Below are 14,720 nucleotides of genomic sequence, written 5' to 3' on the forward strand. Positions count from 1 at the left end.
TCCATCAGCTTTTATTGCAGTCTCCCTTTGCTGACACAACAACTTCTCCACCTCAGACCAGAGGAAGAACTCTTTGCTATATTTAGGCATTTATTTTTCAAATTCCTATCATTTCCATTCAGTTTTTTTTTTTTTTTAATGCGCAAATTCAAAATGTGCATAAACAAAAGGATGTCAGGGAGAGAATGGGGGTAAAGAGGAAGGGAGGAGGAGGCGGAGGAGGAGGAGGGAGAGAAGAAAAGAGAGACAGACAGAGAGCTGGGTGAGTAGAGAATGGGAGGGTTGGATGTACGCCAGGTCACAGGGCTTTATTATCCCTGAGCCAATCGGTCTGCAAACACTGGCTCAGCAGGATGTAGAGACACAAACACACACAGCACAACACACCTGTGTGTGTGTGTGTGTGTGTGTGTGTGTGTGTCAACACCGCTCAGCCTGTGATCACCAAGAGGAGCTCTGTTAATATGAAAGAATAAAATCGAACACTCTCGGCTGTTCTATTCCAAAGTAACTTCCCAAATGTGAGTGTGTTTGGCCAGAAAATCCAGTCTCCTGCAGAAAATAGAGGAGTCAAGAAAAATTCATCAATCCATGATGTGGAGAGAGTGTACAGCCTCGTGGAGCCTGCACAACTAATTCAAAAAATACTTCACCATCCTGTAACCCTTAAAAGCAACATGACACGTCTTGTTTCAGTCCAGGACTCAAAGATATTCAGCTTACAATGACATACAACAGAGGAGCAGCAAATATTCACATTTTACAAGCAGGAACCGGAGACTGGGTGATGGAAGTTTTTGCTTGAAAAATTAACTATTCATTGACTAAACAGTTGCAGATTAAATTTCAGCAGATCGACTAATCGATTAGTAATTACTCCGACAACTTGTTGCAGCTCTTAAATTCCTCACAGTCCAACTCTGTATGAAACTCTATATTCCAGCGTTGCTACTGAAATGAACAGCTTCTGCTCCACGATGCTGGTTTGACTGAGCTTGTGTTAGCCTTCGTTAGCTTAACGCTGTGCGCTGATGACTGTCACGATTTCCATCTCAGAGCTTTAACCACCACAAATCTGGCAATGAGCAAAAAGATGATCTGATTTGACTTCCACATGCAGGTGACTGATATTTGGATGTGCTACTCTGCTAATGAAGAAGATACAGCATGTAAATCAGACAGCTCTGGGGTTGTTGGCAGATTGAACCTGTTTCCAGTCTTTTCCTAAGCGAGGCCACAGACGCACAGAGGTGAAACTCAGTGTTCTCATCTGACGGTGGATAAAAAAAACCATCAAGTCCATTTCCTTAAATGTAAGCAATGTATGCAGCACATGATGTGCAACGTGCTGATTCCTACACAATAGTTGATGCTCACAGTGCACTCGAAGCTTGAAGGGATGAATGGGTAAATCTCCTTGTAAACTGTAGTAATCGGGCTCCGTGGTGAATAGTGCTGGAGAGTTGCCCTCCATAGAAAACCACTCATCTTGAAAGATCAGGGCTATGGCTTTCACAGTATAAGCTCTCTCCATCACGAGTGCAGTTCATTTGTTCTGCTTTCCTGCCGTGGCGGTCTGACTGCTCACTTTCTTATCTAATCTCTGCCACCATAGACTGAATGCCTTATTCACTTACTGAATTATGGCTTCTCGGGTGTGCGTGTGTGTGTGTGTCCTTAACTCAAGCGATTTCAAATTATGATGAAAAGACAATAACTGTGTGTGTTTGGGAGCACGATAAAAAAGAAAATGACTGAATGCAGTGATTAGAGAAGCTCATATGGAGGGGAATATTGGCTCCAGCTCCCACACTACAAGAAGTGAAGAAGCGTGTTTGCAACTAAAAGGTTTTTGTTTTCACATATCTCACTTCTTTTCCGTCTCTCTCTCTGATCTGTGGTTGACATTTTATCTGCACGTACGAGCGACGAATACAAGCATCTCCTAAACCAGCCTCATAATTACGTGCTCAGAAATCACAATTTAGTCGTCCATCCATCCATTGTCTATCAAGCTTGTCTTGTTCAGGGTCACAGTGGGCGGTAGTCAGTCTCTGCATGCAGTGGGCAAGTGGTGGCTCACCCTGGACGGGTCGTCAGTCAATCACAGGGCTGACGTACGAAGACAGATTAGAGTTCTGCTCATCGACCCCAGCCTGGGGGGGAGCTTCAGTTCACAGAGAAATTACAAGCAGCTGAGTGGTAAAAAAAAAACCCAGTCAGCTTCCTAGGTGTAATTCCATCTGATATGAGGAATTTCTGACAGCTATAATATCTCCCACTTTTCAAAAAGATCAACAAAATGTCAACAAAATAGGGATGAAATGGAAGCAAAACCATCATTGCTGGCAGCTACATCTAAATAAAATCTAATATTAAGATGAATAGAGTTGATTCAGCTCAGGAGCAATACATCCGTTTTCAGGTTTTCTGCTTTAGGCTCCGTTAAAATGGTTTGACTATAGAGTAACCATCTTGGACTAATCCACAAGTGCTGCTCAGTCATTATAAAAGGGAGATTTTCCTGGTCTGGAGACAATGCAGTAATTAGTCAATATCAGACATGTGGAAATTCTGACCTTTTGGTGATACAAGATGAAAAGTCATCGCTCATTAGGATTCAAAGTTTAGGGAACATGGAGGTCTGCATCAAAGTCCATAGTCATCCGGACAATAGTTCCAGTCTGGGCCAAAGTGCTGCACCGACATCAGTCATCAATGATGTGACATTTCGGATTTAAAAAGCCAGAACTAACATCCTGCGGTTCTATAGATGCTTCTAATAAACGGGTTGATTTATTATTATATTGAAACAGGAAAAGTTCCAGTTGCTGCTGCATTCAGGATATATGATACATTCACTTTTAAGCTGCCTTTTACAAAAAGGTATATTTTATGATTACTTATTACATAACCAGCAACTACATTCCTCCTTCTCTTCATCTCTCTCTCTCTCTTTCTCTCTCTCTCTCAGTCTCCCTCATTGTCGCTCTCTCACTTTTCTGATGTGTATTTCCTCCTTTTCTCTCCATTCCTTTGTTTTCCTCCCTCGTCTTCCTCTTTTTTTTCATCTGCTGCGACGATGAGGAAGCAGCTGTGCTCCACAGACAATTACATAACGGGGAGTGTGTGGGTGTGTGTGTTTATGTGTGTGTGTGTGTTTGTGTGTGTGTGTGTGTGTGTGTGTGTCTGTCTGTCTGTGGTGATAAAGGACGGATGGCGGAAGAAACAAAAGGAAGATTGCGTAAAAAAGGTTTGGCCTCCCTCTCCTAACTTTCACGTGCGTTTATTCGTCTCAGCTCATTCATTGTGTCCACTGGTGTTTTCTTTCGCTCTCATCCTTTCCTTCACTCGTCCCCCTCACCTCCGCCCCCCATCCCCTCCATCCTACATACAGAGTTACTGGGCTGTGAAATGTGAAAAACTGCCGCATGCATAGCAATTCATTATCTTGTCAAACTTCCCTGGGCCAGCATCATGCCATGGGGAGAGAGAGAGAGAGAGAGAGAGAGAGAGAGAAACAGAGAAACAGAGGGAGAAAGAGAGAGATATAAAGAGAGAGAGAGAGAAACAGAGGGAGAGAGAGAGAGAGAGAGAGAGAGAGAGAAACAGAGAAACAGAGGGAGAAAGAGAGAGATATAAAGAGAGAGAGAGAGAGAGAGAGAGAGAGAGAGAAAAGCAGTTTATCCAATGGTTCATGCAGTGGGTTAACAGGTTACCAAAGAAAGTTCCTGCAGAGTGACCGTTACGTTGCTTCACATGTTGCGAGTGGAAGCGTCTGGTGCAGCGCCTGACAGAATTGTTGTACCTGGATTTAAACTATGGAGGCAGGTACTTCCTCCCAGCCTGTGTGCTTGGATTGAGTTATTGTGTTATTGATGGTTACAGTAGAAATGGTTAACAGACACTTAAAATGGTGCAGCTTGTTGGGTGGATACAAAACCTCAGAGTAAGGAGAAAGACAGTGCCATGTATGTTCACGCTGTGTTTGACTTGGACATTCGATGGTGATTATCTGTGTAAAACAGCAGTGAATACTTGGACTTGTGAGCATTTCTTCTGCAGAAACACTGAGGATCGGACAGAAATAGATGCAGTGGTTGATTCTGCATTATTTTCAATCATAACCCGCAGCAGATACAACACTGTCAGGATGCATTCTTGAGAAAAACGGAGGGCTGCAGGGTGCAGGCTTGTCGGGCCTAGTGGAGAAACTGTATATCAGTAACACAGAGCTGGTTGGTCTCACATAGTGCTGTAACAACACCACAGCAAATAAATCAATCAGCCTGAAAAGAACTACAGACACACGGAGCATGTAAATTAAGAGGCGAGATGAGAAAGAGACTGAGAGAGAGAGTCGGCCAGTTTAACCTCAGCTTCAGTTTTCACCTCAATCATCCTTCTGTTTTCATAATCTCTGTTTTTCCCTCTCGCTCACCAGACTTTTGCTTCGGCTCTGCTTTGAAATAAATGGATTACATCTAATTTGGAAGTCTGGGTTTGCCATTTTATCCTAGGAAACCACTCTATACGCACACACACACACACACACACACACACACACACACACACACACACACACACACACACACACACAAATCCCTAAAGCCTATCACATCATTCCAATCCTGCAAAGATGCAGCAATTATACGCACAACATGGGCTCATACTGTCAGAGGCAACAAGACTGATAGACAGGTGTGTGTGTGTGTGTGTGTGAGTGAGAAAGGGAGTAAGAGAGGGGTGGGGATGGGGGGGGGGAGGGGGTCCACACATGTTTAGCCATGATGCAAAGCAGCTGATAAAAGCAGCCTGTACAAGGAGTACAAGGAAACAAAGACCAGAAGTATGATGTAGGGACAGACAGGAAAGATAAATGACACACACAAATTTGGTTGTTTGTGTGTGTGTGTGTGTGTGTGTGTGTGTGTGTGTGTGTGTGTGTGTGTGTGTGTGTGTGTGTGTGTGTGTGTGTTTCTCTGTCCGTCTGACAGCAAACGGCCAATTACTGTCGAAAGTGGCGTGATGAGTCCTGCCAGACCATAGCTTTCCATTAGTGCATGCCAGCCAACTGTGTGTGTGTGTGTGTGTGTGTGTGTGTGTGTGTGTGTGTGTGTGTGTGTGTGTGTGTGTGTGATGGAGTGAATGAGGGGATAGAGGGAGACAGAAGGAACAAGAGTGGAAAAAATGTGGGTGTGCCTGGTCTCAGTGTGTGTTTGTCTCTCCTCTCCCTGAGACTGTGTCCCCACTAGTGCAGATAAATTAGAGAAAACACCTCTCAGTTTTGGCCGTCCATCCACTATAACCCAGTGTTTTCCACTCTGAAAAACTGAGCTTATATCAATCAATGTTCTCTTAGGAGAATTTGAAAACTCAGAGCAGTTTGTATGAATAAAATTAAAACTACATTCACAAACATGATGCAATACGTCCACAAAACAGGAACATTTAAAGAATCTTCAGACATTTTTCATATTAGTTTGAGTCAAAAGAGAAGTTTCATCTCATACATTCAGCACAGAGACAGTTTAGTCGAGAACGTTGTTAGCCTAGCTTAGCACAAACAGTGGAAGCAGAGGGAAATATGCACACCTGGGGTTTGTTACACCAAACTGTTGTTGGTCAAGAAAACGGTCTAATTAGCTAAACTGTTATTAAGATTTGAGCTATTAGGTGGTAAAAGATCTCCACATTAAGCAGACAGACACACACCGTGACAAATCATGCCTTTGTAAAATGGTCATGGCCAAGCTATTAGCTAGAAGTCACCCAACAGGTCTGAAACAATGCTGACATTCATCAATAGTTGTGTTTCCCTTCATGTGATAAATATAATAATTCAATCGCTTTTCTTTTGTCTCCACCATCTCCTGAAATAATGTCTGTTTCTAGCTTCTGGATGTTCCACTGTCATCACCAGCTAGTCGCTAGCTTTGTCTGTCTGCTGTTTGGTGCTGGGCAGGAAGTGAACGCTGGGTTTATCAAAGGTCACTTGATGAAAAGAGCTGCCTGCTGCTGCTGCTGCTGCTGCTGCTGCTGCTGCTGCTGCAGGAAACACTCAGATTGGACCCTACAGAAAGTGTCCTGTTAAACCAAAACTACAAGTCAAAAGAGGCTAAAAAGCTCGGTGGCGCTTCACAGTTGTTGATAATACAACAACTTTAAAGTTGGTGGACGGCAAGTCTTACGGAGCTCGGCTAGCAGTTGCCCCTGCTTCAACTGTTTGTGCTGAGTTTGGCTAAACGTGTCTTGGACTGGTCTATGTGCTGGACATGCAGCGATGGAACTGATATCTATCTTCTCATCTAATTCCTGGAAAGAACACAAACAAGCATATTTCAAAAAATGTCAGAGTGCTCCTTCAAAAACTCTTCAACTGCCTCCAATTAGCATTAATTGCCACTAGTTGTTGCTGGTGTAAATACTAATGGGGAGCCAAATGAACAAAAACTGTATTTGACACTATCCGTAAGTCATTATAGCCACTCACACAAAACAGGTGCCATCATTCAATTATGTCTTGTGTCACAACAGTAATGCTGCCTGATTTCAGATGACAACTGACAGTGTCCTCGCGTTCTAGTTAAACAGTATTTTTAATAGGCTGCAAAGTGAAAAACACTTTTCTGTGAATGGATAAACTGAGTGGAATCACTTTTTCCCCGGCTCTACATTCCTGTCTCTAGGCACCAATTTAAACAGCTTTTTTCCAGCCATTCTGTGGAAAATGAGACATGACATCAAAACCTGAAACTCTATGAAACCTTTCAATCAATTAACAATATGATTACAGACCAAAAAAAATGGGTTACAGGGGATGAAACTATGTGCTGTTTGGACTAAAAATAGGACGAGGCGGCGAGGATTTGTGTCAGTAAGACAGAGAGGAGAGTCGAGTGTGGGCTTCATTCAGGACAACAGGAACAAACACGCACATGGTCTAAACCCCTCTGCACACACACAATGGAGCGACCCAGCTCCATCTGAGCAGATCCCATGCATGCAGGGGACTCAGTGGGATACTCCTAATAGCAAATAAAGGTGATAACAAAAGACAAAATACACACACACACACACAAGGCTGAAGATGGCTTCCAATTAACAGCTTCCATTTGTCAAGTTCAAGGGGGCAAACTAATGGGAAAATATTTTTAATCACCTGATTTTCTGTTATTGAATTGTGTTTTCAATCTTCATTCGATAGTGAAACACACACTCTGTTTGTAAAACCAGAAAAAAGGCAATTTCACTGTCCCCCTCCCCCACAGACCACAAAATCTCTGTACACAGAAAAATCACTGTGATTGCAGTTTTATCTATTTTTATACCAATAAAATGAGCGTTTTTACATATGAGATAAAGGTTATAAGAACAGTCTGGGGCTCTGCAGAGGCTACTGTATGTTCTATAGTGGGTGATGATGCATAATTCAGCAGGATTATCTGCAAACAAACAGTGGCAGATGCGGATATATTATTTAAGAATAAGTCACTAGCTATTAGGCATGTGTCCATCTTCCAAAGGCCTGTGTGTGTGTGTGTGTGTGTGTGTGTGTGTGTGTGTGTGTGTGTGTGTGTGTGTGTGTGTGTGTGTGTGTTAATCCAAACATATCAGGCTGGCAGACTGGCCTATCGATCACATCAGTCACACGAAAAACAGCCTCCCGCTCCAGGATTCAAATGCTTATATTCTACACACCATCCACTCTCACCTTCAGTCAGCTCTCACTCTGAGTCTGAACCGCCAGTGAAATAGGATGAGAGCATAAAGTGTACTTCATTGCCACGTAATAGGAGAGAGACCATTCAAAGCTTGATGGAAAGTTGCAGGAAATGCACAGTCTCTAAATCCTGCAGGCACATTAACATTAAGCTCAAATAAGGTTAAAACAGCTGAATTTCTTCCCCATCAGACCAACGTGGAGCCCCTGAATGTTTCTCCATCTCTGACACTCATCTCCAGAAATTTTCAGATGGACCACCTGCGTTTTATAGCTCCATCCAACAGCACTGCCCATTACATATGAGGCAAATACGTATGGGATAAGTAAGAGGTAGAACCCCTGATTTTTCATGTTGCCTCATCAGTGAAGGGGAAATCCATAACGAAGCAAAAGAGAAACAGTAATAATTTCAGCTTCACCACCTGCGTTTTAGAGTTTTTTTTTTTTTTTAAGAGGTTGTTGGATTTTCTCAGGTCCTTAAGGAGATGGTCCTTTTTAGGTTTTGGTTAAAATCTGAGAATTATCATGGGGGATTTCGCAGGACAACAGTGTCATGCTCCTGCTTTTACATTAATGATTAAGGGGGTTGATTACGCCTTAAGTATGTTTAAGATACAGCGAAGGGAGGTTTGGTTTGTAGTAAGCGGCATGTCCGTAAATGTGAAGATGGTTGTTGTTTTACGAATCTTTTTTAAATGCTTTTTGTCCATTAGTGCCATTAGTGCGTAAAGCTCCCTGTCTCTACACCCCCCGCCCCCCCCCCTCCGCTCACCAACTCTGCATGTGTGTGTGTGTGTGTGTGTGTGCGTGTGTGTGTGTGTGTGTGTGTGTATGTGTTTTCTCCTGTCAGCGGACCTCGCCGTGCTCCATGTGAGCGAAAAAAAAAAAAAAAGACGCAACTACACGGGGCTGCTGCCGCCGCTCCGGAGCGCTCCACTGATGCAAAACACTAAAAACACACAGAGCAAACATCAACCAGCGCACACATGACATTTCATCCCAGTTTCTAACCCCCTTCAGTTTCCCGGAAAAGAAGAGAAAACGCATCAGCGCTGACCTGCTGCCAGTTCTCCTCCAGGGAAGGCATAGCGGAGAAATAACCAGTGTCATGAACGAGTTGGAGTTCCTGGAAAATACTGTAATTCGCCAACACATCCATGCTTGATGCAAAAAGGAAAACTCAGTAAAGAAGTCCGGAATCCAAACGATAAAAACGTACTTCTTCTTTCTTCTTCTCAGACTTGTCAAATTTAAAAAAAACAAATGCTGGAAAACCCCAGCTGGTGCAGATGAGCGCACCTGAGCACTTTAATTTAAAAAAAAAGAAAAAGCAAAGAGGAAATAAAGAGTTGATTATTTTATCTTTGTCAGTGCTATTCCCTCTCCTCTCTGCTCGCGCTGTCACGCCTCTCTCCTCAGTCCGGGCTCGGGGGTGCCAGATCTATTTCCGCATTGCCAGATTGCCAACCGGTCTCCGTACGAGCTGCCAGGTTGCCAGGTTTGCTCCTCCAGCAGCAGACTGGACCCCGCTGCAATCCAGGCGACCGGCGCGAGAGGGGAGGGAGACAGGGGAGGAGCCACCTGTCAATCAATTTCATGCGTGGCCTAATAAGGTAAATAGGGTTGATGATGTCACTGGCGTCCAATTAAGGAGGCGCTGTGACTGAGGGAGTGGGCGGAGCTTTCAGGGATGCAGGCACACTATTGGCCGCAGGAGGCTGTCAGTCCGGCCCGTAGATGGCAGTGAGGGGTGAGTTATTTTTAGAGGCCTATATAAAACCAGCAGCATTCCTCTTTCAATCATTACAGGCTGCACAGGCAGAGAGGAGAGAAACCACGAGTGCGGCTGCTGCTGCTGCTGCTGCTGCTGTTGTGAGGAAACGGCGACAAAAGCCGTAAACAGTCGTATGAATCTGCAGAAAGAAGCAGCTGAGCCTCAGAGGCAGCTGCAGCAGTGCTGCTGGAGATAAGACGCTGTGTTGTTTTTCTGATGTGTGACAGCTTCACCACAGAGACTCAACCATGTGCTTTTCATGTGGTGATGTCTGCACGGAGAGCAGGGATGCAGTGGAGGGAAGAGCTCAGCTCGATCCGCCCACCTGTTCAGTTCAGGAGAGTTTACCCCCCCCCCCCCCTTTTATTTCTAGAGTACAAATGAATCCACAGTCATCAGCATTTTTTGTTGCCACATTAGAAATGTATATCTTCCAGACTTGAACTCACTCTTGCTCAATGTCACTGTATAAACTAAGGGAACTATGTATTAATGAGCAGTGGTGGAAGAGTTAAGATGTTCTATTTTATTAAAAGTAAATTATAACTAAAACTAAGTCAGAAATCAACTTTGGTTCACAGAAGTAAACGTTTTCCGTCACTCTCCATCCCTGCTAATGACAGTGCACGATTTCTTCATTTGGTTGTTGAAAATGTGATGAACTTTACCGCCGAGTTCTGTAGGAAAAGCTACGTGACGTGAAACGGTGCAGACTTGTCAACGCTAGTGCCAGTTTAAAATTTGGAAACTTGCAAATATCTAAAATGTTTTCTCAAAGATTTAGTGCTTCGTGTTTTTGTTTGCCAATCTGTTATAAACTGGAACACAATAGATAATCAAAAACTTGATCATTTGTCAATTGCAGGGGCGTAATAGAACACAAAATCCACATTTGGTGCATTTTTGTACGATAGTATTTCTTGGCATTGACTGTAAAAAATGTTGACATTAAACAGTGTCTCGTTGGCCATAGTTCTTGGCGCTCAACGCAGTCATGTCGTAAATAAATAAAAAAATGTTAGTATTGCTCCACCATTATTCAAAAGGCTCCCAGTCTAAGGTTTTTTCATTCAGTTCTACACTTTATATGTATAGTCTGTAAAGCCTTTATTTTATTTTCAGCTTTTCCTCAGTTAAGCAGCTCTGTGGCCCCGGAGGTTCATCCATCAGTGGTGAGATTGACTGCCGACGCAGTGGATAATTTCTGGGTGACTGCAGCTCCTTTATTCATGACAGGTACAACCTGACTGCTGTTGCCTGCCGGCTCTCTAACAGACACATTTGGAGGATGATGTCAAAAGTGTCTGTCTTTTTTTTTGTGTGTGTTTGTTTTGTTTTTGTTTCAGATACTGTACACACCCAAAATTTAAACACCTGAACTTGATCCATAACATGACATCACACAGTTTAATGATGAGTCACTACCCTTTGTCCAATGTCTCTCTAACTTACATCAGAGGCTCCCCCAGCTGTGATTGCTCTCATTTGTGTTTGCCATAATGACAACACTTGTTATATATGTACAGTATATAGATCCAGGTGCTAACCAAATTAGCATAGTTTTGCTAACATGATGCAACAACCCAAGACCAGAACAATTTTAGACAACAGTGATTATTTGGTCGACGGGTTGTTAGGAAAAGTCATGTATGGAGCTGGATGTCCTGTTTCATACACAGAGCAAATACACCTACCGTTACATCCCATTATAAAGCAATGAAACGAGCTTCATTCGACATCACTTTCACTGCAAATCAATTTAAAACTGTGATAATTGTTTGGAAGAATCAAGTCTAGAAATTTGGTGTATTGAGATTTTCAGAATTCAGTATATGATTAAAGATTGTGTTCAGATAAATGCAGAGTCTGAAGAGAGTTTAAGTTTTCATTAATGCCATAAATTACGAGTTTAGATCATTCTGTATTGATTGTTTATTGGTGACTGATATATGATGTGATTGGTCAGCGATCGATTCGATTCAATTCATTTAAGTGCTGTCATTCAGATTAAAAGAGAGACCTGTGTACAGGCGTAAACACGCACAGTTTGACGTGTTCATAGGATCACAGTTTTTATTAAACACTGACATGACTGGCTGAACCTGGATGTTCAGACAGAGAGGACGGCTCCGCTGGTTTGTTATAGAGATCATAAAACCTTTTTAAAGGATCAGACGGCTGAAATCATTTCCAACAGGCGCTCAGAACGTTTGATGGGCTCCTTAGTTGTGTTAACTGGATTGACTGATTCTTCTCTGTTGCTCACGGTCACACACACACACACACACACACACACACACACACGCATGCACACACACACACCTCTTTCCTTTGTCTCATTTACTTCTTTTTCTTGCTATATTCCCTTTTTTCTTTATTATTTCCCTCTTTCCCACTTTCATTCCTCCTCCCCTCCTTCCCCTTGCCATATTCTCATCTTTCTTTACCCCCTTCTTTCTTCCCCTTTGATTCTAACATCTTCCTTCAGCCCTCCCTCACTTCCTTCCTTCCTTCCTGTTCTGTAGTTTCATAGTTTTGTCATCAGTGGCTTCCTTCTTTCAGTGATCACACCTAATTTCCAGAAACCTGCCTCTGCCTCCGACACTCTGCGTCGTCTCTTTCCTCTGACACCATTAGTGTGACTGACATAAACTGCAGCACACATCCAGTTACTCTTGCAAATTACATTAATTGGTTTAATGAGGGTGCAATAATTGAAAGGTCAAAATTTGAAACTCAAATGTGACGTCGTAGACAACACTGGTCTAATTTGAACAAGAACCTGTAGAGCGATGCAGTCTGGCACTTTGTTCAACAAAGCTTGACTACTTATGGAGATCACGCCACCGAAGGTCAAAATATCATCTTTCAGAGATATTGAAACTGCTCCACCACCAGTGCAAGGTCAATAAAAGCTTGTTAACTTGTTTTTGGGGAATTGGTTATTAGTTTTTTCCCTTTGCCCTTCACAACCTCACTTCTTTAGCTGCAAATGAGTATGAGTCTCAGCTGTAGGAGGCAAAGCTGGCTGGAAATATCTGATACACAACAAGCTGTTATATGGTAAATCAAGTCCCTGCACATCACACAACTAGATGGTTTAAGGACCCGATCAATGTTCCTCCAATAAGCTTAAAAACAACCATGTTGTTTAGATTTGGATGTGATACAAGTCTGTCCATCCACTGATGACTCCCACCTATCTGTCTCTTATGTAACAGCCACATGATGTGTAACCCATAGTGAGGATTTGCATGTTATTGAGTTAACACTTGCTTTGTGTTGTTGTGTGCCCGGGCCTCCCCTCGCTCTTTCTCTCTCGCTCTCAACTTCTTCGGCGTGTGTCTCGTCCCTCGGGGACGTACTGCTGGTCTCTGAGGACCACAAGAGCCAGATGGCTTCTGGATCGGCTGTTTCAGGACATTTTCCCCATTGATTTTTACAGCTCAGTCTGCCACCGGAACAGAGGAAGGAAGGTAGGGAGGAGGAGGGAGCTGGAGTCAGGGAGGGGGGAGAGAAAGTGTGTGTATGTGTGAGTGTGGTGGAGGAGTATGGATCAATACTACTACTGGCTGCCTTTAAGACCCTTAACAGATTCACATGCAGCATCTTGGTGAGATTCAATATTAAACAAGACTAGGTCAAAACCTAGTATATTGCTGGACCGTGTAGTATTTGCATTCTGCCTCGTGTCAGCTGGTTTCAGCCCTTTATCTGTTTGCTTCTATCCCACTCTCTGTGCTCACATATACAGTGTTTTAATACAGCTGAATTCACAATAAAGCTGTTTCAATTCCTATTGTCAGACAATGGTACAAGTACGAAATAGTGACTGAAACACGGCCACATGTTAACCAGCAGTCACTTTCAGCCATTTCTAAGCTGCTGCTCTGCTGCAGGTAAAATCCTGATTTTATAACTGCAACGATGTGGGACAAAATCACCGTAGACAAATTAAAGACAAAGCCTGTGCTGTGATTTCAGCTAAGGTTTGTCCATAAAGTTGCTACATTTGTCATTAGGTGCTTCTTTGAAGACAAAAGTAGATGAATGGGTCTAGCTACAAAGGTGCTACATTGGTAACGCAGTTTCTTTGTGTTAAATCATTTTCGAAGAGCAACCACCGATGGGGAAACTCCAACACATGGCCAGTTTCGCCAATGGTGGAACTTGATCACTCAGTCAGTCAGGCCAACCAACAACTATTATAACTAGTACTATTATTCTACTACTACTGCAATTACTAAACTGTACTATACTAATAAACTATAAAAAAAATACTACTCCTCCACCTACTACTTTGATCGTTAAAGCTGACTCAGTTTTTCTGCTCTTGCTAATCCTATTTCTTCTACTATTAGTAGTTGTATTGTTACTACTTCTATGAAAGAGGTACAACTACTACTAAATCTACTATAGTACTACCACAACCATAAATGCTGCTATGAATACTCTTGCTTACTAATACTAGTGCTACAACAGATGTTACTACTAGTCTTAATCTACAATTCTGATTGCTAAGACCACAAGTATAACTGCTACTATGAGTAGCTGTAGAAAAGGAGCCCATAGGTCCTTTGTGCAGCATGTTATTATGACCCATAGGGACAGTTTGTTGTCCATCTAGTGGCTGAGTAATTATGACAGGAGCAAAGGGAAAAGCAGTGACAAAGTCCAGTTGGCGTGGACGGATGCATCAACAAAACACAGGAATGTGACAGAGGTGAGACGTTCGATTCAGTTCATGTTGTTTCATTTATCCATGACCACTCGAGAAAGTTAACCATGTTGTTATCATTGTAACCATGACAGCAAAGATTGTCTAATGTAACCCGAACCACCATCTTTTCCTAAACCTAAACAAGCCGTTTTTACGCTTAAACCAAGCCATGACTGTTTACTATGGTACCCATGGCGACAGAGGTAAGCTATACCGCTGTCGGTACGGTGACAACCATGACAACCAAAATCTGGTACGCCTGCTGCCATAGGGGCACTATTTCAGGAGATAATCCTATGGGTCGTATCAGACGACCTACATAGTTGTTGAGGTTGGAAACTACAGAACTACTACAACTACAACCATTATCACTACTCCTCCACATACTACTACTACTGTTACTCTTCTCCTACAGTACAACTACTGCCACCACCACCATTAACACTACTTCAACCGCTACAGCTATAACTTTGTCTCCTCTGTTGTTGCAAATGAAGAGA

The 14,720-nt window shown here is 42.9% G+C and overlaps 1 protein-coding gene across 1 annotated transcript in view; it reads right to left on the reverse strand.

Moving 5' to 3' along the window:
- Nucleotides 1-9,250, reverse strand: part of klf7b (Kruppel like factor 7b) — a 67,203-nt gene extending 57,953 nt beyond the window's left edge. The window contains exon 1 of the mRNA XM_056388930.1: nt 8,784-9,250. Within this exon, the coding sequence (XP_056244905.1) occupies nt 8,784-8,885 (102 nt within the window). The 5' untranslated portion in view covers nt 8,886-9,250. The remainder of the gene's footprint in view (nt 1-8,783) is intronic.
- Between the last annotated feature and the right edge of the window lie 5,470 nt (nt 9,251-14,720).

Source organism: Seriola aureovittata, chromosome 11 (genome assembly GCF_021018895.1).
Source record: "Seriola aureovittata isolate HTS-2021-v1 ecotype China chromosome 11, ASM2101889v1, whole genome shotgun sequence".
Taxonomy (NCBI): Eukaryota; Metazoa; Chordata; class Actinopteri; order Carangiformes; family Carangidae; genus Seriola; species Seriola aureovittata.